Source organism: Coccinella septempunctata, chromosome 1 (genome assembly GCF_907165205.1).
Source record: "Coccinella septempunctata chromosome 1, icCocSept1.1, whole genome shotgun sequence".
Classification (NCBI taxonomy): domain Eukaryota; kingdom Metazoa; phylum Arthropoda; class Insecta; order Coleoptera; family Coccinellidae; genus Coccinella; species Coccinella septempunctata.
This window is the reverse complement of record NC_058189.1, coordinates 22,518,109-22,545,536: the sequence shown is the minus strand read 5'-3', so window position 1 is coordinate 22,545,536 and position 27,428 is coordinate 22,518,109. Positions and strand designations below refer to the sequence as shown.

General features: G+C 35.9%; 3 protein-coding genes across 3 annotated transcripts; 2 read left to right on the top strand and 1 right to left on the bottom strand.

Moving 5' to 3' along the window:
* Positions 1-5,438: 5,438 nt before the first annotated feature.
* LOC123313441 lies at positions 5,439-6,998 on the bottom strand. The gene has a single exon (XM_044898366.1). The coding sequence runs from the start codon at positions 6,996-6,998 to the stop codon at positions 5,439-5,441; it is 1,560 nt and encodes a 519-aa protein (XP_044754301.1).
* A 6,967-nt stretch (positions 6,999-13,965) lies between these two features.
* On the top strand, positions 13,966-15,220 carry LOC123313353. Its single transcript, XM_044898248.1, has 2 exons — positions 13,966-14,965; positions 15,051-15,220. Exons 1-2 carry the CDS (start codon positions 13,966-13,968, stop codon positions 15,218-15,220), a joined length of 1,170 nt encoding a protein of 389 aa, XP_044754183.1.
* Positions 15,221-15,762: 542 nt separating this feature from the next.
* Positions 15,763-17,457, top strand: LOC123313273. Its single transcript, XM_044898128.1, has one exon. It carries the CDS (start codon positions 15,763-15,765, stop codon positions 17,455-17,457), a length of 1,695 nt encoding a protein of 564 aa, XP_044754063.1.
* Positions 17,458-27,428: the final 9,971 nt, after the last annotated feature.

Sequence of the window (27,428 nt, the reverse complement as noted above, 5' to 3'; positions counted from 1 at the left end):
CACTATTCTCCGCTATAAAAATATATTATTCCAATAATATACCGAGTTAATTAATGCTACGTTTCTATTACTATAAGGCATGGTTGTTCAGTTCAGGATAAGGCCGAGATTTAAGATGATCCTAGATTAACCTGACAGAACTGAACTGAAATGTCAAAATCAATTTAGGATAAACTTTAATCCCGAACTGAACAACTGGGCCTATTCATGTAGAGTTTCGGATTTTGCGAGAATCTACTGCTTTTTCTTCAAAACAACAACTGCGCTGAAGGAAATGTGATTGACTGTTATCTATATCATTTACATCATTATTTGCCGAACTTCAAAGTTCTGAATGAATTAAAATCTAAACTTGAAAATATACGAGATAATTTTCGCAAGAATTTCAATGAAATCTGAAAATTTTCATCATTCTGGAGCATTCTGGACATCAATAATTCTCGAATCATTCATGCAATAAATTCAATTTTATCCAATATAACACGCAAAACGAAATGTTATTCGAACTCGGCATCTTGAGCAATTCGTTCCTAAAAAGCCCGAATCAGGTAGAAAATTTTGAACCCTTCATATCAGCGTTAACACGTGTTTTGCAGTAAACAGATGCCGATTTCGTTTTCAACGGGCCATGTAACTAGGGTCGGCGTTGGGTGAAAGGATGAACGGTTCTTACAACAAGAAGAATTTGAATTTTCATATGACGGTGAGGGCATTCGTTTTAAAATTTTCAGAGTACAAGAAGTATACAGGGTGTTTCACGAGTAAACAGACAAATGAAAACCGTGAATAGAGGGCATTGAGCTGAGTTCAGAATCATACCATATACAAGGTGTTCCAAAACTAGTGAATCAAACGTCACACCACGATAGAGTAAACCAAATATTATCGAATGACACCAACATTAGTTCGACGAAAATGTACCGTTTCCAAAATAATCAGAATTTTATTAAAATACATAAAGTTGCCGATTTTCGAACTATTTTTCTTAATAACAGGGCCAGTTTGTGAAAAAGGATATCGATTTTAAATTATATTGAAGTAATATTATTGTTTCATGTCCCCTAATTGAAATTATTTTAAGTAGTTAATCGATAACCTTAACCTAAGTAAATGTAAATTAGAACAATTGTTTTTTCTACATGATTTTTAATACTCAGAATAAACAGGGGTGATAATATGGGAGAAAAACGCTATCCTTAATAACAAATTGGCCTTGTGACTGAAAAAATAGTTCGAAAATCGGCAACTTTAGGTTATGTTTTTTTAGAAACGGTACATTTTCGCTCAACTAATGTTGGTGTCATTCGATAGTATTTGATCTACTCTATCGTGGTGTGACGTTTGATTCAATAGTTTTGGGGCACCCTATATATAGGTTTCTTCGGGGTTTTTGAAATTTCTCGAATTTCCGTTTGGCTATAACTCCTGAAATTCTGATCAAGTCGACTGAAAATTTATAATTAGCCTTGAGTTATTAATTTCATTGAAACAGAGCATTTAAATTCGACAAAAATCTGGACCGGGCTCAGTGAGGCTTTACTTAACTTCAAACTCATAAAAACACCGTGTATGTAGTTTTTTAATCATAATTTCAACTTTTTTGTTATCTGCATTGTTATTGTCTCAAAATGAATTGATTTTTGGGTTGCCCCACCTGTTGATCATGTTCTAGAAATAATTGTTTTGGTCAGACGCCTCTAAGGAATAGAGCACTTCATGAAAATGTATTTAGAAATCCTTAATTGATTTTTTTTCGAAGAATATTCTGTTGAATGTGTTCAACAATTATACCATATTCGGTCTTCAAAATACTCTTTCACAAGGATAAAATGTTTAAAAATGGATGATACCTAAATATGGATCGAAAAACTACGCTATCTTGAAACTAAAAATTAAAACTTGATCTTCAGAATGAATCTATTTTTCTGTGGACAACTAGTTGTGTGAATAAAAACAAAGAAAGAAATCGCGGGGTGTCAGATCTGGAGATCTAGCAGTCCAATATTGTGGTCCTACCCTTCTAATGCAATGACCTGAAATACTGATAAATACTTTTGCTGGTGCATGAATATCATCAATGTTTCAATAACAAATTGTAATAAGACCAGAACAATCCATAGATTTCCATAGATCCAATAATGACTATAACGGAATCAGTGAAGAATTCAAAAGTGCATTTATCACACTTATTCGAAGTGCCAATCATTACCTTCACTAAAAGACCAAATGAGGTGAAAATCAGTTCGGAAAATTACTTCAGTTCCACGTTGTCCATAAAAAGCGATTCATTCGGAAGATATCGAATTATAATTATTATTTTCATGATCATGATAGCGTAGTTTTTTCTATTTTTGTTCATTATCAATAATAAAGCTTATTATCACTGTTAATGACTTATCTGAATAACCAGATATGCTATAAATATCAAAAACAGATGCAAGACATATATTGAGAACGAAAAAATTCAGTTGAACATTTCCAATTCCATTTTTAGATTTCCTCAGTTGATTGGCGATCATATTCATCCCATTAATTAATGTGAAGTAAAAGTCAATATGCAGCGCTGTTTTTTCCAGACATTTCACGATCAAACAATTATTCATTAGAAATAATCTGAAAAGGCATACCAAAGTTTCATTGATTTTGAGAAAATCAATGAAGATACCTGAAAAATTCAAAATTATGACGAGAAAAACTACAAACAGAGTGTTTTGCATGAGTTTAAATTTGAATATATCCTCAATGAGTCCGGTCCTGTGTTCGTCAACTTTTAATGTTCTGTTTTATTGAAACTTAGAAGTTTAAGCGGATAATGAATTTTTAGCCAAATCCAACTAAAATATTTGGAGTTATGGCCGAACAAAAATTAGGGAAATTTGAATAAACTCCTCTCTATATCGGAAACGGAATGCCTAAGACACACATATGAGGTGTTTTTGAACTAAGCTCAATGCCCTCTATTCACGGTTTTCGTTTGTCCGTTTACTTGTGAAACACCCTGTGTACTGAAAAATTTCAAAAGACTCCTCGAGCAATTAAGAAATGCCATTAAATCAAGGAGTTTCTTTTGAACCGCTATGATGAAAAATGTCAATATCCAGTTATTATTATTGTTTGGGGTGATTCATCGAAAATCCCCAATATCTCGAAAACCAAGGAACTTTTGCCAAACGTAAAATATATTTATTTGAACCGCCATAGAGTACTCTACCCGCAGGCTCCATATTATCCATTCATTACGCCACACCCTGTATAATTATTATTATTATATCAATGTATTGAAAATAAACAGACATGAATACTAGGCAGTTGTTTTGTTTGAAGGTGAAGCTCCTGTTGCTTCAAACTTCTTTCAATTATTTTGACTACCTTTCACGCAAGATGATTTTTGTTGAGGAATTCAACATTCTCGTAATTATCCGTTCATTTCTTCAAGAGATATCCATTCCCTACCACCTATGAGTATTCAATTCAATGCTAACACTGCATCAAATGCATTTCATCTTCGGGTTGATTTTTTTGAATTCTACAACTGATGTAACTTCTTCAGCCTTCAGCCAAAGAAAATAAACAACAGTAACTCTCCTCAAGCTACTGATTACTTCTATTTACCATGTAAATAAATAGATTTGGTATGTCTTCAATCAGTTTGTATAAATGTCAATTATGTTCGTTACATATTTTCGACGCAATATTTTCCGAAGTGATTTGACATTGTGATGAAATACGTAATTACTGAGAGTCTCACGTAGAACGGACTACGTAGCATTTATTTAAAACTCAAAAATGTTTTGACAAGCGTCTTAACCCAACATTTTCGTACCATACAGAGTGAAAGGTATTCAATTTCCATGGCCAATCCTGTGCTAAAATGAAAGTTAATGAAGTATAGAAGCTGAAAGTAAAACGTATATCTTTGTTGATTCATTCGGGAAAAACATTTCAATGGAGTTCCTCATGTCGTGAATATAATGCCCAAAATTTAGATAACTATTTCATACCAGAACAAATTCGGTAAAATTGTCTTTGGAATTAATCTCATATGTAACGAAAAATTTCATTGTCATGTATCATTCATTTTAGGACCTATACGGTATTAAACTCCCCTATCGGACGAAGTATCGTAGACATAGCATACTTATTCAAAACTGTTGATATTCATGAAGAAAAGATAATAATTTCTGTCCAAATTCATTTACTCCGAATCCTTATCAATCAATTATTAGCGTATGAAGTTTATTAATATCAGTATCGTTCTCGAACTATTTACAGGTTTCAGTATGTGTGAATGAATCGGAAGAGCAGCTGTATATGAGTAGAATTCAAGCTGCCCTACTTTCTGTCCTCCTGAAATCTGACAACGTTGTGAGAGCGCACTACTAATAAGAAACAGGTCTGATTCGTTTAAAGAAAAATTTTTCAATGAAAATCTTTTCCCCTCTTTAGGTACCCCTGTTATTTACCTTCCCCTCTACATATATAAGCAAAAATTATTCCAATTAAAAAACTCCTTCACCCGGAGGTCAGGTCGCCCAATGAACTTAACGGAGGTAACAACGAACTACGGGTTCATATATATATATATATATATATATATATATTTTTTTTTTTTTTTTTTTTTTTTTTTTTTTTTTTTTTTTTAATTTCACACGACTGTGGTTCACTATCCAGAAAGTTCAAGCCGCAGCCAAGAACCTTCTTTGATCGTCAATGGGGATATATTGCTTGTCTGATGATCCCAACCGTCCCCAGGATCACCGCTTTTTGCATCCAAAGAATTGTGTTGGCTGGTAATTGTATTTCCTTGACATGTTCTGTTGTTTTTCTGTGCACCAACCCATTGCAGCTTATGATCAATGGTTTAATTTCCACCTTTTCCAGGCGCCACATATTCTTTATCTCTTTCGCTAATGGCTCGTATTTTGCGATTTTTTCTCCGTATGCCTTGGAAAGGTTTTGATCTAGAGGCACAGCAAAATCTATGATATATGCCTTCTTATCCTTCTTTGACCACACCACCATATCCGGTCTGTTGTGCTCTACTCCTCGATCGGTGATAATGGTTAAATCCCAGTAGACTTTGGTGGTTTCGTTTTCCAGGACAGTCTGCGGTGCGTATATGTGGTGTGGGACGAAATGTGGGAGTAGTTGCTCCCTCAGGCACAGCGACTGATGCACGACCTTCCCCATATTGTCATGGCGTCCACGGTATTTGGTGCCGGCTATTGTGGAGCATCCAGATGACAAGTGCTGCACAGTTTCCTCGGCTTTATCGCAGAGTCTACATTTTGTTGTTTGTACCTGTTGTTTCATGTATATATATATATATATATATATATATATATATATATATATTTTTTTTTTTTTTTTTTTTTTTGATCACCGACATGCGGGCTGGTTACCAAGAAGACCGAGCTCATTCGGAGCCAAGGTTCTTCTCAGTGACTGGTTAGGAATCTTCGAACCATTCGCGCGGTCGCCAAAATGACCTCCTTCTGTGCCTGGCTGATAAGGTAGGTACTTAATTGTAGACGTCTCGTGTTCTCTGTGATATGACTCTCTACCAAACCATTCACGGATATTATTAATGGGAGAATCGACGTTTTCTTTAACCTGTAAATCTCTTTCAGTTCGAATGCGAGATCCTGGTACTTAGTCAGCTTCTCCGTATAAGCTCTGGAGATATTCTCGTCTGCGGGCACTGTGACATCTATTATGGACACAGATTTTTCAGCCTTATCAAACAACACAATGTCCGGGCGGTTGTGTGGTACTGCTCTATCCGTGACAATAGTCGTGTCCCAGTACAATTTAAAATTTTCATTTTCTAGGACACTGCATGGTTGGTAAGTATAAAGGTTCCCTTCCTCGTGCATCAAAGCTGTCCTTTTCGCGAGTTCCCTATGAAAAATCTTTGCCATCGCATTATGGCGTTCCATATAGTCCCTAGGAGCTAAAATTGGGCAAGAGGATGTGACATGTTGCACTGTTTCCAGGAATTTGGAGCATTTTCGGCAGACGTCAGTAGGAATATTACGATTAGTAATCCTCTTGATATATGCACGTGTTGGTATGACTTGATCCTGGATAGCTACTATTCTTCCTTCCGTCTCCGGAAAAAGGTACCCTGCTTTGAGGTAAGTAAGCGATTCTGACCTCAGGATACTGTCTGATCTTAAATTCCCAGGGTATCTACCGTGCAGTGCCTTGCTGTGCCACTCCTCCGAGAGCTGCTCGAGTGTCTGTTCCCTGAGGTTTATGGTAGGTTTCGCGAGCTGCAGTGCCGAGGACTCATCTGCCTGACATATGGTCTCATAAAAAGGTAAGTTTTTAGACCTGAAATATTTTCTCATTTCTAACACCATCTTGTTATGTGTTATTTGTATATTTTGCAGTCCCCTGCCTCCGTCCTGCCTAGGTATATAGAGCCTACTCACCGAGGAATGGGGATGATGAACACCAAATCTAGTCAGCAGCTTTCTTGTCTGTACATCCACCGCCTGCAGCTCCGTAGATGTCCAGCGCACAACTCCGAATGAATAGCTGATACAAGGTAAGGCCCATATATTAATCGAAGTGAAGAGTGCCTTGGAATTTAATTTAGCCTTCAGTAGACTCCTGATTCTGGCAAAGTATTTAGTCTTCAATGATTCTTTCACTTCAGCTGTCTTGAAGTCGAGGGCCTGCTGCACTCCCAGGTACTTGTACCCTTCTTGTGGTTTTAAGTATGCTATTCTAGAGCCATCCCACAGTTTTACCTCGTCTCCTTCTATGATCCCGCCCCTTCTCACATTCAGAACCGCACACTTTGCCAAACCCATCTCCATTCCTATTGTTCTGCTGAAGGAGGATACTATCTCCAACAGTCTTCTCATCTGGTCTTCAGTGGCCGCGAAAAGCTTCAGGTCGTCCATATAGAGTTGGTGGCTGACTTTCAATTTCCTGACCTTATCTAGTACGTATCCATACCCAGATTTGTTCAGTAACCCACTCAGCATATTTAACGCCAAACAAAACCAGAGTGGGCTTAGAGTATCGCCCTGAAAAATTCCGCATTTGATCGGTATCTCCCTCGTTCTGTTAGCTCCGTTCCTCGTCTCGATGAGTAATGTTGTTCGCCATGTTTTCATTAGGTGTTTAAGTAAATTTATTATTTTTTCTGAGATCCCGTAGAGACGCAAAACCTTCAACAGCCAAGAATGGGGCACCGAATCGAAGGCCTTTTTGTAGTCGATCCAGGCGATAGATATATATATATATATATATATATATATATATATATATATATATATATATATATGAACCCATAGTTCGTTGTTACCTCCGTTAAGTTCATTGGGCGACCTGACCTCCGGGTGAAGTAGTTTTTTAATTGGAATAATTTTTGCTTATATATGTAGAGGGGAAGGTAAATAACAGGGGTACCTAAAGAGGGGAAAAGATTTTCATTGAAAAATTTTTCTTTAAACGAATCAGACCTTACTACCTCCGCATATATTTCTTATTAGTAGTGCGCTCTCACCTCCCGCAACGTTGTCAGATTTCAGGAGGACAGAAAGTAGGGCAGCTTGAATTCTACTCATATACGGCTGCTCTTCCGATTCATTCACACATACTGAAACCTGTAAATAGTTCGAGAACGATACTGATATTAATAAACTTCATACGCTAATAATTGATTGATAAGGATTCGGAGTAAATGAATTTGGACAGAAATTATTATCTTTTCTTCATGAATATCAACAGTTTTGAATAAGTATGCTATGTCTACGATACTTCGTCCGATAGGGGAGTTTAATACCGTATAGGTCCTAAAATGAATGATACATGACAATGAAATTTTTCGTTACATATGAGATTAATTCCAAAGACAATTTTACCGAATTTGTTCTGGTATGAAATAGTTATCTAAATTTTGGGCATTATATTCACGACATGAGGAACTCCATTGAAATGTTTTTCCCGAATGAATCAACAAAGATATACGTTTTACTTTCAGCTTCTATACTTCATTCACTTTCATTTTAGCACAGGATTGGCCATGGAAATTGAATACCTTTCACTCTGTATGGTACGAAAATGTTGGGTTAAGACGCTTGTCAAAACATTTTTGAGTTTTAAATAAATGCTACGTAGTCCGTTCTACGTGAGACTCTCAGTAATTACGTATTTCATCACAATGTCAAATCACTTCGGAAAATATTGCGTCGAAAATAGGCAACGAACATAATTGACATTTATACAAACTGATTGAAGACATACCAAATCTATTTATTTACATGGAAAATAGAAGTAATCAGTAGCTTGAGGAGAGTTACTGTTGTTTATTTTCTTTGGCTGAAGGCTGAAGATTTTACATCAGTTGTAGAATTCAAAAAAATCAACCCGAGGATGAAATGCATTTGATGCAGTGTTAGCATTGAATTGAATACTCATAGGTGGTAGGGAATGGGTATCTCTTGAAGAAATGAACGGATAATTACGAGAATGTTGAATTCCTCAACAAAAATCATCTTGCGTGAATGGTAGTCAAAATAATTGAAAGAAGTTTGAAGCAACAGGAGCTTCACCTTCAAACAAAACAACTGCCTAGTATTCATGTCTGTTTATTTTCAGTACATTGATATAATAATAATAATTATACAGGGTGTGGCGTAATGAATGGATAATATGGAGCCTGCGGGTAGAGTACTCTATGGGGGTTCAAATAAATATATTTTACGTTTGGCAAAAGTGCCTTGGTTTTCGAGATATTGGGGATTTTCGATGAATCACCCCAAATAATAATAATAACTGGATATTGACATTTTTCATCATAGCGGTTCAAAAGAAACTCCTTGATTTAATGGCATTTCTTAATTGCTCGAGGAGTCTTTTGAAATTTTTCACTACACAGGGTGTTTCACAAGTAAACGGACAAACGAAAACCGTGAATAGAGGGCATTGAGCTCAGTTCAAAAACACCTCATATGTGTGTCTTAGGCATTCCGTTTCCGATATAGAGAGGAGTTTATTCAAATTTCCCTAATTTTTGTTCGGCCATATCTCCAAATATTTTAGTTGGATTCGGCTAAAAATTCATTATCCGCTTAAACTTCTAAGTTTCAATAAAACAGAACATTAAAAGTTGACGAACACAGGACCGGACTCATTGAGGATATATTCAAATTTAAACTCATGCAAAACACTCTGTTTGTAGTTTTTCTCGTCATAATTTTGAATTTTTCAGGTATCTTCATTGATTTTCTCAAAATCAATGAAACTTTGGTATGCCTTTTCAGATTATTTCTAATGAATAATTGTTTGATCGTGAAATGTCTGGAAAAAACAGCGCTGCATATTGACTTTTACTTCACATTAATTAATGGGATGAATATGATCGCCAATCAACTGAGGAAATCTAAAAATGGAATTGGAAATGTTCAACTGAATTTTTTCGTTCTCAATATATGTCTTGCATTTGTTTTTGATATTTATAGCATATCTGGTTATTCAGATAAGTGATTAACAGTGATAATAAGCTTTATTATTGATAATAAACAAAAATAGAAAAAACTACCCTATCATGATCATGAAAATAATAATTATAATTCGATATCTTCCGAATGAATCGCTTTTTATGGACAACGTGGAACTGAAGTAATTTTCCGAACTGATTTTCACCTCATTTGGTCTTTTAGTGAAGGTAATGATTGGCACTTCGAATAAGTGTGATAAATGCACTTTCGAATTCTTTACTGATTCCGTTATAGTCATTATTGGATCTATGGAAATCTATGGATTGTTCTGGTCTTATTACAATTTGTTATTGAAACATTGATGATATTCATGCACCAGCAAAAGTATTAATCAGTATTTCAGGTCATTTTATTAGAAGGGTAGGACCACAATATTGGACTGCTAGATCTCCAGATCTGACACCCCGCGATTTCTTTCTTTGTTTTTATTCACACAACTAGTTGTCCATAGAAAAATAGATTCATTCTGAAGATCAAGTTTTAATTTTTAGTTTCAAGATAGCGTAGTTTTTCGATCCATATTTGGGTATCATCAATTTTGAAACATTTTATCCTTGTGAAAGAGTATTTTGAAGACCGAATATGGTATAATTGTTGAACACATTCAACAGAATATTCTTCGAAAAAAAATCAATTAAGGATTTCTAAATACATTTTCATGAAGTGCTCTATTCCTTAGAGGCGTCTGACCAAAACAATTATTTCTAGAACATGATCAACAGGTGGGGCAACCCAAAAATCAATTCAATTTGAGACAATAATAATGCAGATAACAAAAAAGTTGAAATTATGATTAAAAAACTACATACACGGTGTTTTTATGAGTTTGAAGTTAAGTAAAGCCTCACTGAGCCCGGTCCAGATTTTTGTCGAATTTTAATGCTCTGTTTCAATGAAATTAACAACTCAAAGCTAATTATAAATTTTCAGTCGACTTGATCAGAATTTCAGCAGTTATAGCCAAACGGAAATTCGAGAAATTTCAAAAAACCCCGAAGAAACCTATATATAGGGTGCCCCAAAACTATTGAATCAAACGTCACACCACGATAGAGTAGATCAAATACTATCGAATGACACCAACATTAGTTGAGCGAAAATGTACCGTTTCTAAAAAAACCTAACCTAAAGTTGCCGATTTTCGAACTATTTTTTCAGTCACAAGGCCAATTTGTTATTAAGGATAGCGTTTTTCTCCCATATTATCACCCCTGTTTATTCTGAGTATTAAAAATCATGTAGAAAAAACAATTGTTTTAATATACATTTACTTAGGTTATGGTTATCGATTAATTACTTAAAATAATTTCAATTAGGGGAGATGAAACAATAATATTACTTCAATATAATTTAAAATCGATATCCTTTTTCACAAACTGGCCCTGTTATTAAGAAAAATAGTTCGAAAATCGGCAACTTTATGTATTTTAATAAAATTCTGATTATTTTGGAAACGGTACATTTTCGTCGAACTAATGTTGGTGTCATTCGATAATATTTGGTTTACTCTATCGTGGTGTGACGTTTGATTCACTAGTTTTGGAACACCTTGTATATGGTATGATTCTGAACTCAGCTCAATGCCCTCTATTCACGGTTTTCATTTGTCTGTTTACTCGTGAAACACCCTGTATACTCCTTGTACTCTGAAAATTTTAAAACGAATGCCCTCACCGTCATATGAAAATTCAAATTCTTCTTGTTGTGAGAACCGTTCATCCTTTCACCCAACGCCGACCCTAGTTACATGGCCCGTTGAAAACGAAATCGGCATCTGTTTACTGCAAAACACGTGTTCGCTGATATGAAGGGTTCAAAATTTTCTACCTGATTCGGGCTTTTTAGGAACGAATTGCTCAAGATGCCGAGTTCGAATAACATTTCGTTTTGCGTGTTATATTGGATAAAATTGAATTTATTCCATGGATGATTCGAGAATTATTGATGTCCAGAATGCTCCAGAATGATGAAAATTTTCAGATTTCATTGAAATTCTTGCGAAAATTATCTCGTATATTTTCAAGTTTAGATTTTAATTCATTCAGAACTTTGAATTTCGGCAAATAATGATGTAAATGATATAGATAACAGTCAATCACATTTCCTTCAGCGCAGTTGTTGTTTTGAAGAAAAAGCAGTAGATTCTCGCAAAATCCGAAACTCTACATGTATAGCAGTTGTTCAGTTCGGGATTAAAGTTTATCCTAGATTGATTTTGACATTTCAGTTCAGTTCTGTCAGATTATCTAGGATCATCTTAAATCTCTGCCTCATCCTGAACTGAACAACCGGGCCTTATAGTAATAGCAACGTAGCATTCATTAAGTCGGTATATTATTGGAATAATACTAATTTTTTATAGCGGAGAATAGTGGTTTTCAGCCTCGGTAGGTATTCACGAAATTCATTTTATTATGTTTTTTTAAGGTGAATCGTCCCGAAATCTTGGATCCCCCGACCTGCTAGTTTCGTATACTTCTATGACAATAGCATAATAACTCAAATTTCAACATTTTCACAGAAATTTTTGAATTTAAGGGAGAGACACATTGAAAAAATCGATAGCAATTTACCGCCTAAACTACGAGCTTGCCGAAGTTGAAACTGGTAACAATCTACTCAGTGCTTCATAATATGTATAGTTTTATGACTCAGTGTTTTTTAGAACCTGTTAAAAAAATTAAAAACTGTAAATTCGTCATCGCCTTCCAAAGGCTGTATCTTGGAAGGTCTGTCGATTTGGAAAATTTACAGGAAATACCCCCGCTTATTTTCATTAAGGAATCATCTCCCTTATTCCTTCGCATTTGTTTACAGATATCCTGTATATAGCTATATTTTATCTATGTACCTTTTTATTTTAGATAGTAGAAGTTAATCAATCATCTGTATCTCAATCATATGTATCCGAGTATGTATCTATATTATTAACTTCATTTTGAAGATTCATTATATCTTGACAAAAATATGGTTGCAATTTCAAAATATGTTGACTCGAGGCCTTCCAAAGACTTCAATATTGTTTATTTTTTCCCTTACACCCTGTATGATCTATCGAAAAATGCAAATCTGTTTTGGCGAATTCTTCATAAAATCTTACTTGTTTCGATATAATTGGTAATTTTCTTTATGATACATCACTGAAATATTTAAACCAGAGAGATGCTACAAGCTCTTAAAATTTTTGGGAAAATCCAATATTTAAACATAATCGATAATAAAAGAGATGTTTCTGAGCAGAGGATTCCTCAAAATCTTTGAGAAATCTGATTCAAGAAAAATATAAAGAGCGTTCCATTTGAAATAACACAATGTCAAACATTCGGTTTAGCCGACGTTGTTCATTTCTGTGATATTGTGAAATTTGTAGCATTTTTTTCTCCTGATTCTGAAATAAAAATTTTCGGATTGGCTCATTGTCCTTGAATATTCATCACCATTAACATCTGAATTTTCTTATCCAAAAAATGTTTCTCTCTGAACAGGTTATTTTATTATATGCAATGATACAATACTGATTATTCGTTATACTAATAGGTAGTATTATCTATATGGATCATTTCCATAGAGAGAAGAAATATCATTATGGACAAGACTCAAATCGATTCGTTTTCAGATAGGTAATGAAATAGTTCGCCAAATTCAGAATTATAGTGTATGCTTGAGATGAAAGAAGTTCAACGGATGCATAGATATACGCACGATGAAATATAAACAGTCATAATCCCATTCGAGAGAGCCAAGATTGGTTCTCTTTCACGTGATTCTTTCCCCTACAAAGGAATGCGATAAAAAATCGTTGAGATATGCCACCTGGCTTGCAATAATGGAGGAGAAAACGCGCTGCGCCTCTCATTACTTAATTCCTCCGTATACTGATATTCCGCCTGTCTACATCTGCTTGCACAGTACAACGTTGCCATTTTCGGAGGTGCAAACGAGCAAAGAGTCTTTCAGAGTAATTCTCCGATATACAGCTCAGCACACTAGCGCCAGTGATATACACTCGAACTAAAAGATTGTTCAGTACATAAAGGGGGTGCGTTGTGACCTCAAAACGATTTTTTGATATGTTGGTCCCTGAAGCCTCCTGAATCTAACAAGCTAAAAAACAAGGCAAAACGTTGTCACCTCCGATTTCGGAGGTGACATCGATATATATGAGGTGAGAGCGTTAAACGAGTTACTATTTTGGAGGTGGTATTAACACTTTATAACTATATATATATATATATATATATATATATATATATATATATATATATATATATATATATATATATATATATATATATATATATATATATATATATATATATATAGATATATAGATACGCAGGGAGGCGTAAGCTTTCGGGGAGTGACGACCCCGCGTACCTGAGTCACCCTGGTCTTCAGGTTAGCAACCTGAAGATCTGAAGAAATTCTTGCTCCTGTCACCAGAAGTATGAATCAGGGCGGTAGAGGGCAGCGGGCTGGCCCTCTTCGGAGCCGTCCAGAGGTAGAGCCTGATGGGGTCAGCTGTGGGGCAAGCGGCGCAGCCCCCCGAGATGGCACCGTAAGCCAAAGCTCGAACGTAAGAAGTGTACGAAGAAGCATCAGCTTGGACGGAATTAGAACCCGTTCCGCGGATGTTCCTATCACACGAGATGGACGGACACGATGGACGATAGAGGAAAATACCCTCATAATGCGTGTCCACTACATAGCAATCGAACTGCAAGCAACATCCGGAAGAACCTACAGAGATCTCCTAACGAGTACCTGGAACGAGATAAACCCAGAGAGACACTCATATCCAAACTTACTGGCGAATAGAGTCAGATGGATTATGGAACATGAGAAATTTTCAAGTGTTGAGCTTGAAGCCATAAAACGAAGCATAAGACCTTTTGCTCCACCTCCATCCGACGAGACCAACTATACGGAAGTAGAACAGCCTGAGATCGAAAACCAGGAAACAACCCAACTGGAAAACCTCTTCAAGAAGAATATGCAACTCTACACAAAAATTTCCCCACAAAATAGACCAAAAATTCCAAGACTGAAGGGGTCACGCAACATCCATGAGAGTGTAAAGGAGGTAAATAAAATAATAAAATCAACCCTAAAAAGAAACTCCACCCTCGAAGAAGTGGTAGACTGTGTATTTGCTGGAGCTGTTACAGTTTGTCAAGAAAATAAAATACATATCACCAGTAGACAGCCAAAACCAAAAGAAGACAAGGAACCACCATGGAAACAACGCCTGGAAAAAAAGATAAATACTATTAGAAAACAAATTGGAAAGCTTCATACTTACCTGAACACGAACTCACCAAGCAGAAAAACATCCAAAAAGGTCGCACGCATAGCATCCGAATTCCGCATCAAAAGCATCGGGGAACGGTTCAAACAAGATCTCACCAAATTATGTGACACCCTGAAACAAAAAGTTAAAGCATTAGGTAATAGAATCAGAAGGTATAATGAAAGATCCACGCGGTACAAAAACAACCAGCTGTTTTATAAGAACCAAAAACAATTTTACAGACAACTTGAAGGAACAACAACAACCGAGGAAGAATTTCCGACACCGCAAGACATGCATGCGACATGGAAGGAAATATGGGGTCACGAAGTGGAACATGATGATGAAGCCTCTTGGATCAGGGAAGCGGAGACGGAAGCGGAGAAATATGCCATGGAAGAAATCACCATAACGGAAGACGACATAAAAGCCGTATTGAAAAAGTCAAACAACTGGACTGCACCGGGACCAGATGGAATCCATAATTATTGGTGGAAAAACTTTGACTCCACACATGAACAACTATCGAAATTATTCCAGAAGGCGCTAACGGACCCGTCACAAATACCTGAATTCTGCACACTTGGAATAACTCACATGATCCCTAAGGGAACAAAAAACGGAGACCCTACGAACTATAGGCCAATAACATGTCTACCGGCAATCTACAAAATACTTACCGGAACACTAACACACCATATCTGGAAACATGTGGCAAAAAATAAAATACTAGCCCGTGAACAGAACGGATGCCGAAGAGACGCAAGAGGGTGCAAGGAACTGCTTATTGTTGATGCACTCGTCACGAAGCAGGCTAAAAAGAAATTGAGAAATCTCTCCATGGGGTGGATTGACTACAAAAAGGCCTTCGACTCGATACCACACACATGGCTGCTAAAAACCTTAAGGCTATATGGAGTGTCGGAGTGCTTAATCAATCTACTAAATCATCTCATGGCAACATGGAGAACAAATCTACGGGTCAACACCAACAATGGAACTTACACAACAGCCGAAATTAAGATCAAGAGGGGACTGTTTCAGGGTGATAAGTTAAGCACATTATGGTTCTGTTTAGCAATAAATTTCCTTAGTAAATTACTCAACAAAACGAGATACGGGTACTTAATAGAAAAAAGAAACAACATCAAAATAAACCACCAATTGTATATTGACGATCTCAAACTCTACGCAGCGAACGAAGATCAGCTATTAAGGCAACTAAGGATAGTAAAATCTTTCACAGAAACAATCAAGATGCAAATGGGACTTGATAAATGCGCAGTGCTGCATATTAAAAGGGGAAAACTCATAACTGGAGAAGCGATGCTTGTAGAAGACGAACTAAGAATTCAAAGACTAGGGCCAGATGAATCCTATAAATACCTAGGCATCCAACAAGGGCTAGAAATAAGGAATACTGAAGCCAAAACAACTTTCAGAAACAAGTTCATGGAAAGGCTGAAAATGATACTGAAAAGCAAATTAAATGCTAAATCAACATTTACAGCTATCAGCACATGGGCTATTCCTTGCTTATCTTACTCGTTCGGAATAATAAAATGGTCCGTCACAGACCTCAGGACCATCGACACACAAATAAGAGTATCACTGACAAAATATGGCATGCACCACCCCCACGCTTCTGTGAGCAGATTATACGTGCCCAGACAAGATGGAGGAAGGGGACTGCAAAACATTGAATCCACACACCACCGAGTAGTACGCGAGATGAGAGAATACTTCAGATCAAAAAACTCACCTTTTTTCAAAGCCATATCTGATGAAGACAACAACATCACAGCATTAAATCTGGCATCAAGCAACCATCCCATTGAACCTAAAAGCATCGAAGAACTATCCGAAATATGGCACGGCAAAGCTCTCCATGGAAGATACCCCACCGCCCTGAAATGGAACAAAATAGACAAAGTAAGATCTGTCAATTACCTCAAGGCAGGATACCTGTTTCCAGAAACGGAGGGCAGACTGGCGGCAATTCAGGATCAGGTGATACCTACAAAAGCATATCAAAAACAGATAATGAATAAGAACTTACCTAATGACAAATGCCGCAAATGCTCCCAGGCGACTGAAACAATCCAACACATCACGTCATCCTGCCCCATCCTCGCTCCAAGGGAATACACGGACCGCCACAATGCCATGGCAAAGGCATACCACCAAGCCATCGCCCTAAAAAATGGGTTAATAAAACATCAAAAGAAAATCTTTGAATACTTACCTAAAGAAATACTGGAAAATGAGGAGATGAAACTGTATTGGGACCATCCACTCGTCACTGACAGACCCATTGCGCACAACCGGCCGGATATTGTGATACTGAAAAAGAAAAAGAAAGAATTAATTATAATAGACATCACGATTCCAGCAGATGACAATGCTGAGCGAGCCTATAATGAAAAAAAGATAAAATACCACGATCTGGCTTTCGAACTAAAAGAAATATACAGACTTACCTCTACATCAATCCTACCCCTCGTCATAACCACAAACGGATTAGTGGAGGCACATCTTTTCGAAAACACCATTAAGCTGGAACTAGATGAAAAGCTAATCGGAGAGGCACAAAAGGAGGTCATCTTGTGGACCACCAGAATAGTGAGAAGGTTCTTAACAAGTTGCTGAGAGAAGTGTCTTGATCAGAGTTGATCCGGCACCATCAAACAGCCTAACCCTGAAAGGTGAAAAAAAAGAGAAAAAGAAAAAATATATATGTATATATAAGTTAGCTATATAAAGCTATAATATAGCTTAGATTTGAGCTTATCTTATTTCGAGTCAATTAGTTTCCGAGATAACGAATTCCAAAAATTACTCATCGCATGTCCGGCTTCAAAAAAATAATTATGTAGGCTCCGTGTCGAAACAACACCCTCTATATCATTATACATAATTTTCAAAACGAGCCTCTATCACACATGCTCTGTAAGTACGTACAATTATCTTCGTGTAATGGAAAGACTCGGTTAGTTGAACACAGTATATGGTGACTTGATCAGTCTTTTCTCGTGACTGCCTCAATTAAGGTATCAAATGAAAGAACTCGGATTGTAAAATTTAGTGAGCCACGAAAAGACCAAATCGTAGATGGACGCGCCATGAGATGGCGTTTTACATTTTCACAACTCCATCGTCATTTCCCAATGACGATCTGAATATTTTATTTTCACAACTCGCTCAGTTTTGGTATATACAGGGTGAGTCAAAAATGTGTACCGACCTTTCTGGGGGTGATAGTACATTGAAAAATAAGTATAGTCTGATAATTAAATTCCTGGCCCAAAATTCATATTGAGGTAGATACCTATATCCTTCCAAAGTTGATAAAACTAATTTTTCCGCATAACTGTTGAACGGTTGAAATTTCGTGCGTAAATGTATGTTGTTGAAATACATTTTTTTATTACACTTCTACACCTCTGTCTAATATTGTTAGAAAGGGTGTTCTTAGAGGGTGAGTCATGATTTTTTTGGGACTTCTTTCGTTGTATTCGTTTTGTTGAAAAAAATAGAAGCATGAAACATGAAAAGGGTACTCTTCTCCTAGGCTGACCAGATTATGCCCAGTTCGATGACGGACGGACCTGGTGAATGTTTTTTATTTATATATACAGGGTGACTCTTTGAATCGTAAAAATATTTCAACAGTGATTTCATGAGGTCAAAAGAAACACTTCTTTCCTGTACAATTTTTTTCGATTCGGCCTATTTTAAGTTTTCATAATAAGCTGTGCCACCCTTTGAACAACAAAATTACTCTCAGAATAATTAGCTAAATCTGTGACACTACACATCTGTGGATCTTTTAAAAAGAGTTGCATTCGGTCGAAGTACCCAGTTCAAAGAGTTGGGTTTTTTTAATTTTTGGTATTTGTATATTACGTAATGGTCATAATGAGAAAACTGGAAGCCGTGGGTGATATCTTGTGTTTGAAAAAGATTAATCAAATAAATGAAATTCATTTCATTCGATAAAACGCTTCAATAGAACAGAATTTTTTTTTATGGTTTTTCAACACGCTGTATCTTTTGAACCGAGCCGATTCGAAAAAAAAATGGAAAGGTGTAGAATGTGTGTCTTTTGACCCCGAAAATCTACTACTAAAATATTTGTACGAGTCGAAGACTCACCCTGTATATGCTCCAGTTTACTACGCCCTATGGTGATTTTAAGGAAAAATTTAATTTATTGAAAACAGAGAAATGGTAAAAGCTTTTCACAACATAAAAACGAAAATATTATAATTACAATGGTTGTGCATCTCACAGGGGAATGAGAGCAGAGCTTCATTCGTTGCTAGAGGACCTTCTACATCCCCAAAATTTGAATTTTGAAATATTTGGTCAGGGATGAAGACACTGCTGCATTAACCATTTCTTTTCTATTCGTCACTTAAAATATACCGTATGATATCTCTTCTTCCTCTAAAATGTAATGCTGAATTGCCCCGTACACTTCGTTCATTAGACTGCAGTATCAAGTTTTGTTGTTTTAAGGAATGGAAATTCTTTTGAAAGATCTTCCGCAAATTTGCACTTTTTTTATTATCGATCTTAAATATTAATGAGAAGACTACAATAAAGTTCAAATTCCCACAGTATCTACTTATTAAAGCCAAGACGTCCACTATGAGATTTATCTAGCGACGTTTACACTCCGGCTAGGGTACGAAAAATAGTGAATTAAATCATTGATTATTAAGACAAAGATTAAATTCAAGATTTTGACGGACATTTTGACGGACGTTTTCCAATGACGGACTTCTTGGACTATTGGCGGACTGTCCGTCACAATGACGGACGTCTGGTCACCCTATCTTCTCCAAATACAAAAAATCGAACCGTTTTCGAGATATTTGAGTTCTTGTAGTCACATGATGTCAGCAGATTCATTCATCGAAAGATTCATCGATGACGATATTTTAGCAGGCCATGAACAATTCTGTTCTGAATTTTGTCGATGATATAAGCATCTCTGCGTAAAACTTACAGCAGCATTTGCATTTCCGAAGCACTCGCGAAGCATCAAAAGCATATCAGTTTGTTCAGAGAACGAATAACCTCCCATTTCTTAAAATCCCAGTTGAAAATAGCAAAAAGTAAGCAGAAAAACCACACGAGAAATTAACTACAACAATGTTTATGACATGAACGTCGAACAAAATTGATCATGGCCTGCTAAAATATCGTTATCGATGAGTCTCGCGATGAAAGAATCTGCTAACATCATGTGACTACATAAACTCAAATATCTCAAATGTGAGAGTGCCTTCTTCATGTAATTTTCTTCGCTCCATAGAAAGCTTCAACATAGAGAATAAAATCTTTGTTGATCTATCATATTCATTGGAGTATTCGAAATGTTATATTCATTTTTCAATTGAATGATTCAATATTTAGCGTGGCGTGGAAAGTATATTAATATGTATCTCGGTTAGCATAGAAATTCGATACTCTGATGATTCACTCGCATCGGATATTCATTCTTACTTTGACACATAATATACAACTCCTTAATGTTACAACTGCAGCTGCACGAATGTCCTGGGAATTAAACACTTTATATGTTCAAAAACCATCTCTCTCATGCATAAATGGGTTGATATACCTGAACCTAACGAAGAAAGTAGAAGGGAAACAGGGTGGTTTACGGATAATTGCACAAGCTTTCAGTGCAGATGCAGGACATTTTGGGAAGTCTGTTTTCGAAATATGTCCTGAGTATATTCATTCGAGAGATGTTTTTTGTAAGTATGTCATCAAAAATTTTTAGTGGCCATAACTCTTGAACACCTTTATAGATTTTCATGGAAATGTCAACAAATAAGCATTGGAAAATGACGATGATTCAATTATAATGATTTTTTGATAGCGCGGGTCCGTACCGAGAGTTTTTTTATTTCACATCTTGTAAAACACGCTGTACATCAAATTTTCGAAAAGCACAATTATCTCCAAAATTTACACAAAATTAAATGTCCTTTCCAACAAGCTTTCCATACAGCACATGACGTCCAATGGACGTCCATTTTAATCCAAATGAAGTACAAACATGCACAGACCTTACATAGATGTACATTTCGGGACCTTTACTGTACTTTCATAAATGGACGTTTTATAGATGTCCATTGTACTTTAAATAAGGGATGTTGGACAAATATCTATATGCGTTTCTTATTGGACATCTTCTGGATACACAAATCTGGATCTTTATTGTACTATCGTAAATTGCACGTTAGTGTACGTCCATTAAACATACATTTTTGGATCAACGTAAATTATTCATGATTGTAAATGATTGTGGAAGTTCGGATCAGGATCTGAATAACAGCTTCCAGAAATTGTACTTTTTTGTACTACAACTGGATGTATCATTTTAGAGTATCCATAATTATTCATTTCTCAACATTCGTAGGATGTACAGGACCGTATCTTATTTCTACAATCAGCATGGTAATTCAGCAATATTTTTGGATTAACGTGAATTATCCATGATTGTACATCTTTTGGATGTTCAGATTTGTATCATCCAATAATTTTCGAACAATATTTTGTTGTTTTCACCAATTATATTATTATTAAAAGAGAAAAAAAGCTCATCGGCTTTTACTTACAAAGAATTGCTGCAAATTTCGAAGCTTCACGATGAAAACAAGCCGGACTGCAGAAAAAAAATATTCATCGCATATCTTATGAGCTAGCATTTCGAAAAAGTGAGGCAGCCAACTGTTCGACGAATTTCTTTCAAGGAGAAAAGTTTAATGATGGAGCAAGCACGAATAGATTATAATATAATTTAGTCTTTTCAAAAACCTGCCAAGGAGGTGGCCGCAGATTGACAGACAGTAAATGGCTTATCAGAAACCGAGCAGAAACCCTACTAATGAAGACATTTGCCCTGTTAGGTAGGTCAAATTAACCGTCTTTCATTAAATTCTTCTTATCAAACCTTTCTTTCTTTAAGATTATACGAAAAACTTTTGTCAAAACGACGATCAGACGTCTTCACCTTAGTGAAGACGAACCACGTTAGTGTTCTTAGTGTTTCTTGCACCGAATCGATAACGACAAAATAATGGTATATGGTTTAAGAGCATCCCAGTCGGCATAGATGAGATCGCAAAATGAACAAAGATGTCTGTCCAAAAAGCAAGTGTCGATAGCGAAAAGTTCAAATTCACAAACCATTCTCACCGAGCAACTGCCGTAAGCCATCTAGCCAAGGTTGGAGTAAACGATAACCATCTAATGAAGAAAGCTAAGGATACATTCAAATGTCAATTCAATAAAACCGTATTTACCACTCGATAAAAAGTTTGACGAAGAAATAATAAAGAACATGTGAAACAACGAGTTTAGTGTTTTTTCAGTTGGAACTTCTGCTTCAAGTAATGTTCTTTCTGACCAACACAAATCTTCGACTGTTTCAGTCATACATTTCAATAATTGCGTTATTAATTGTAAAAATTTCAATAACTAGCTTCAACAGTTTTCATGTTACTTTAATAAAGAAAAAACGTTTATAATTACGTCTGCATTTATTTTAAAAGACCTGATAACTTGCACTAGTGCAAATTATCGATAATTTGCACTAGTGCAAAATTATCGCCTAATTGTATGCTTATTGGCTGAAACAACAATAAAAAAATAGTCGAAACATTGTTGATGTGTCAAATTTGACAGATGAATAAAATTTTCAGCCAAATTCAGGCTTCCACCTTCTATAAAATTACCGAAACTTCATACTATCATTTCATTCCTTCTAGAACTCAAGCAGTTTTAACTACCCGACGAATAATTTAGGAACATTATAAATAATAATATTCATCGAGAATGCCATAGCTAGACTTTCGGCAGTCAAGACCGGCATTGGTGTGCGAAATGAGGTCAGGAAAACTGAAGGGTCCGACCGGAAAGCTTCACCTATAACGTTAGCGGTCGCACAAATCATGCAGGGAAGACTATCTGTAAACAACTTATAGGGGCGTTTGCTGACCCCTTATCTGCATTACAAATGTGGCTCAATGGTAGGTTCGTTCATCCTCTGATCCTCACAGAAATATTCGACCGAAGCATGAATCAAGTTATTTTTCGAAATACGTGCAATTCCTCCAGCGGATGAATAATCCAAATGAAGAGTGACATGATAAATGCCATACTTAGAGCAAGTACTCCAATGTATTAATCTAAAATGTTTTTGTGATCTTCTAGGTGGTCTTCATCTCACATTGAAATGTTTCCCATCTTACCCAGGACACCCTGTATAATTGCAGAAAACGTTATACTCTAGAGCAGTGATTTTCAATTTGTGGGTCCCGACCCCCTAGGGGGTCGCTAAGATTTCGTAGTGGGATCGCGAGAGGTCGAGAGTACTACCTCATAATAAAATCAATGTAGTTCAAAAACATTTATGTATACAAAAATATCAACAAAAAGCATATATTTGTGAAAATTTATATGTCTATATTGTGAAAACAGAGAAATCGATAAAAAATAAAATATCATGAATATTTCTTTTCGTTCATTTTAATGCGAAGGTTGGGTTTGTTTTCGGTTGATCAATTTCTGTCAACGTGGGTAAGTTTTTGCTACATTGAGAATCAATTCGTTCTCCAATTCAATTGATCTATCTGCTTACTTTTTATTTGTGCCATCGATCAAAATTTCAATTTGGACAAATTATATCATATTATCCGGATAATAAAATACGTGGTGGCAAATGGAATCAAACATTTCAAGGCCGCAGTTGTTAATTCCAGGTATTCTGTTTTTTTCAACCAAAAAGTATATAATCTAACTGACTGAAATTCCAAGTGTAACACTCCAATGGTAGATAATTCCAGAAGGTTTTCTTTGAGTTCGGTTTCTAAATTTGCTTCAGTTACAGCTGCAGTTAAAAAACGAATTGAATATTCACCTTTGCTCAGTAATTTCCGAGATGTCTTGCACATAGAAGTAAACTTCATTCACTTTTATTTTAGCAGTCGGTTGGCCATGGAAATTTGACACACTTCACGCTTTATAGTACGAAAATGTGGGGTTATGAAGCTTGTCAAAACATTTTTGGGTTTTAAATCAACGCTATGTTGCCCGTTCTACGTAAAAGTTTCTGTTATTACGTATTTCATCACAATCCCAGCGAGCACAAAAACATCTCAGAGATGTTAAAAGTAAGAGATTTCGAGACATTGAACATCCACTGCGATGTTCTGTTTATACATGAATAGAACTTTTATAGAACAGCCAATGTCCGCCGCAGGCGGCTATTATATGGATGTCCCTGGGATGTAACAAAAAGAACTACTCAGAAGTTTTTTTGATAGCCTTTTCATGTACACAATAGAACATTTCTAAAGCGCTTTGCGCACACGAAATCGCTGTTTGTAAGACTTTATATGAAATTCTTTTGTGAGGCCTTTTTTCTTTCATTTGAATGTTTGAGGATAACACATTCAATTTTAAATGAACTACAAAGTTTTTAAATGAAATACAGAATACTATAAAAGAATAAAAATATTTTAATGATACTTCAACAGGTACAAAAGGAAAAGAAATCACATTTCACATAAAGAATTGAACAACAAAAAACAATTGATAAATATTATACTACAGAAAGGGAGAATAAACAAAAAAATATATCACATTCAATAAAACAAACATGAATAACCAAGAAGAAATATCACATTTAACATAAAAAAACAGAAATAATAGAAAACAAACTGATTATAATTTTAGATGTACCGAAAGGGAAAATGAAAAAAAAATTATTTTCCCTTCATTTTATCGTCCCTCCTCCTCTGCCTAATATGCCTTAACCAATCTTTGGCATAGAGTTCGAATACTTTCCTAGTGATTTGGAATTTTTTATGGATCACATCTACAAAATAAAAACAATTCAAACAATTAATTCACAAAATATATGAAGGTTAAGATGATTTTTTCCAATCAAAATAACAGAGAAAATAGCTGCATGAAAGGATCTGGAAGATTTGAGTTGTATAGCTCCTGACCAGGTTGATTTGCGAAACGATTTTATTTATTTAATTATTTGTACTGGTATTTGAAGATACAATACAACAATTTAAAGGAGTTTTCAAAAACAAGAACTTTTCTGGGACAATTTGAATTATTTTGTGATTCACAAGTGATGAATGATTATTATCATCGTCGGAAGAGTTATCTTACAAAATATTCTGGGAATTATCAACGGCAGAGATAGATTATCGAAATATGTTGAAATCCTCGATGATATGGCTTTAAACTTTATAAAGTTATTTCTTGAATAATTATAATAACCTTCCATATACCATTCGATTATTCCAACCAAAATACAATGATCTCTTATACCTAGTCCCAAATACACAAATAATATCAACCACGCAGCGTGGATTCTTTTGAGGTTATATGTATGTTTCTGGACATTATACTATACATTTAATTCAAAAAAAAAAAAAAAAAAAAAAAAAAAAAAAGGTTTATTCGTCTAAACAGTTCTCCCAATTATAAAGACCATACAAGTACAAGGTTGATATAACTAATACAACAGAGTTACATTTACAAAAAAAAAAAAATTAAAAATTTACAGGCTAATGATGCATCTGCCCAAGATGCAGCAATTCCCTCAGTTTTAGCTTAAAGGCACGCACACTATCATTGAAGACATCAACATCAGCACATATACCATTGAATTGTCGACATATAGCATATAGAGGTGATTTAATCATCATATTAGTCCTGGGTTTAGGAAGGTACATCACCTGCTGAAGTCTACTACCATTGCGCGGAATACGAAAATTTAGCTTGGCCAGCAAATCAGGGCAATCCATATAGAAATTGAGCAGCTTGAAGAGGACAAGACATTGGCAGTAGATTCTTCTGTTCTCTAAAGACAAGAACGAGAACCTATTCAGAAGCGTGTTATGGTCAAAACCCCGAGGCGGGTAAACTCCATCCAACCTAAATGCCAAGAACTTTAAGAATTGCCTCTGAACAGATTCCAGTCGATCGACGTGAACGTTGTATATTGGACCCCAGACAATACATCCATACTCAAGCCTGGAGCGAACAAACGAATTGAAGAGGACAGTAAAACAGTTGGGATCCTCAAAATCACGACACGCCCTAAAAATGAGGCCAAGCATTCGCTTTGCAGCTGTTGTGATAGAGTTATAATGGTGAAGAAATGTTAATTTATGGTCAAACTCAACTCCCAAATCCCTAATCTGCTGCACTCTTTCCAATACTACCTGGCTTATAGTGTAGACATGCTCAACCAATGTGCTCTTTAGAGTGTAGCTCATGGTTTTGCACTTATTAATATTTAGTGGTAGTTTATTTACAGTGCACCATTGGTCCAGCACATCCAGATCTTGTTGGAGTAACCTACAGTCATTCAAAGATGATATAGTCCTGAAAAGCTTGAAGTCATCCGCAAACAACAAAAAGTAACAGCGCAATTGGTCACCAATATCATTTATAAAAATTAGGAATAGTAGGGGTGCCAAATTACTGCCCTGAGGAACGCCGCTGAGTGCAGGGAAGGAACGAGATTTATGACCTCTAAATTCCACATATAAAATACGATTGGTGAGGTAAGAAAGAAACAGCAGGAGCAACTGACGGTCGAAGCCAAAGCCTTCCAGCTTCTGCAATAGAATTGTGTGATCTACTCTGTCAAAGGCCTTCGAAAAGTCGGTGTATATAGCATCCACTTGCAACTGATTGTCCATAGCCTCACAAACAAATTGTGTAAACATTGCTAAATTAGTAGACGTAGATCTTTTGTTAATAAAACCATGTTGTCTATCCGATATGAGGTTCCTGACAAGGGGAAAGATTCTGTTATATATACACATCTCGAATATCTTTGCAAAGTTGGATAGAAGAGTAATAGGTCTGTAATTCGAGATGTCATTTATTTTCCCGGATTTAAAAACTGGACATATCACGGAAGTTTTCCATATATCTGGGAAGCAACTACTCTTCAAAGCCAAATTATAGATTGTCTGCAGAGGCCTGGAAAACACATGAGCACAGTCCCTCAGAATAAAAGCTGGTATACCATCAAAGCCACTGGTAAAATTAGGCTTGAGCGCCCTCAGGCAGTACAGGACCTCATATTCATCGAAGGACCTCAGTGAAATAATTTGACTGTTATCTGAGATAGGATACGAATGTTGGGAAGGATCACCAGCTGATCGATCAGTATATGCTCTACAAAAAAAATCAGCAAAAGCATTAACTATCTCAGGAGGATTGTTGTATTCGACATCGTTCAAACGCAATATACCCGGAATTCTCGAGGTTCTCTTTTTATTGTGGAAATAACTCCAAAACGCAGATGGATCACTTTTTATAGAATTTTCAGACTTGCGCTTATAATCTTCATAGGCAGCCGCAACCTTGCTCTTTACCAAACTTCTCAGTGATTTAAACCGGGCTTTCAAAGAATCGTTGTTGTAAGTTTTCAGTTTTTTGAATACTCTACTTTTCTCTTTGATGAGGTTAATTATTTCTTTGGTGTACCAGGCAGGATATTTGCTATTGAAATTTTGCTTGAGGGGAACACACTCGTTGAAAATATTGAAAAGGGTATT

What these genes read in the sequence shown, in the direction of transcription:
- LOC123313273 (XM_044898128.1), top strand. Translation starts at nt 15,763, where the DNA reads ATGGCAACATGGAGAACAAATCTACGGGTCAACACCAACAATGGAACT.
- LOC123313441 (XM_044898366.1), bottom strand. Translation starts at nt 6,998, where the DNA reads ATGCTGAGTGGGTTACTGAACAAATCTGGGTATGGATACGTACTAGAT.
- LOC123313353 (XM_044898248.1), top strand. Translation starts at nt 13,966, where the DNA reads ATGAATCAGGGCGGTAGAGGGCAGCGGGCTGGCCCTCTTCGGAGCCGT. An exon ending in ACAAAAAGTTAAAGCATTAG is followed by an intron (nt 14,966 to 15,050) that starts GTAATAGAATCA and finishes ACAATTTTACAG; the next exon opens with ACAACTTGAAGGAACAACAA.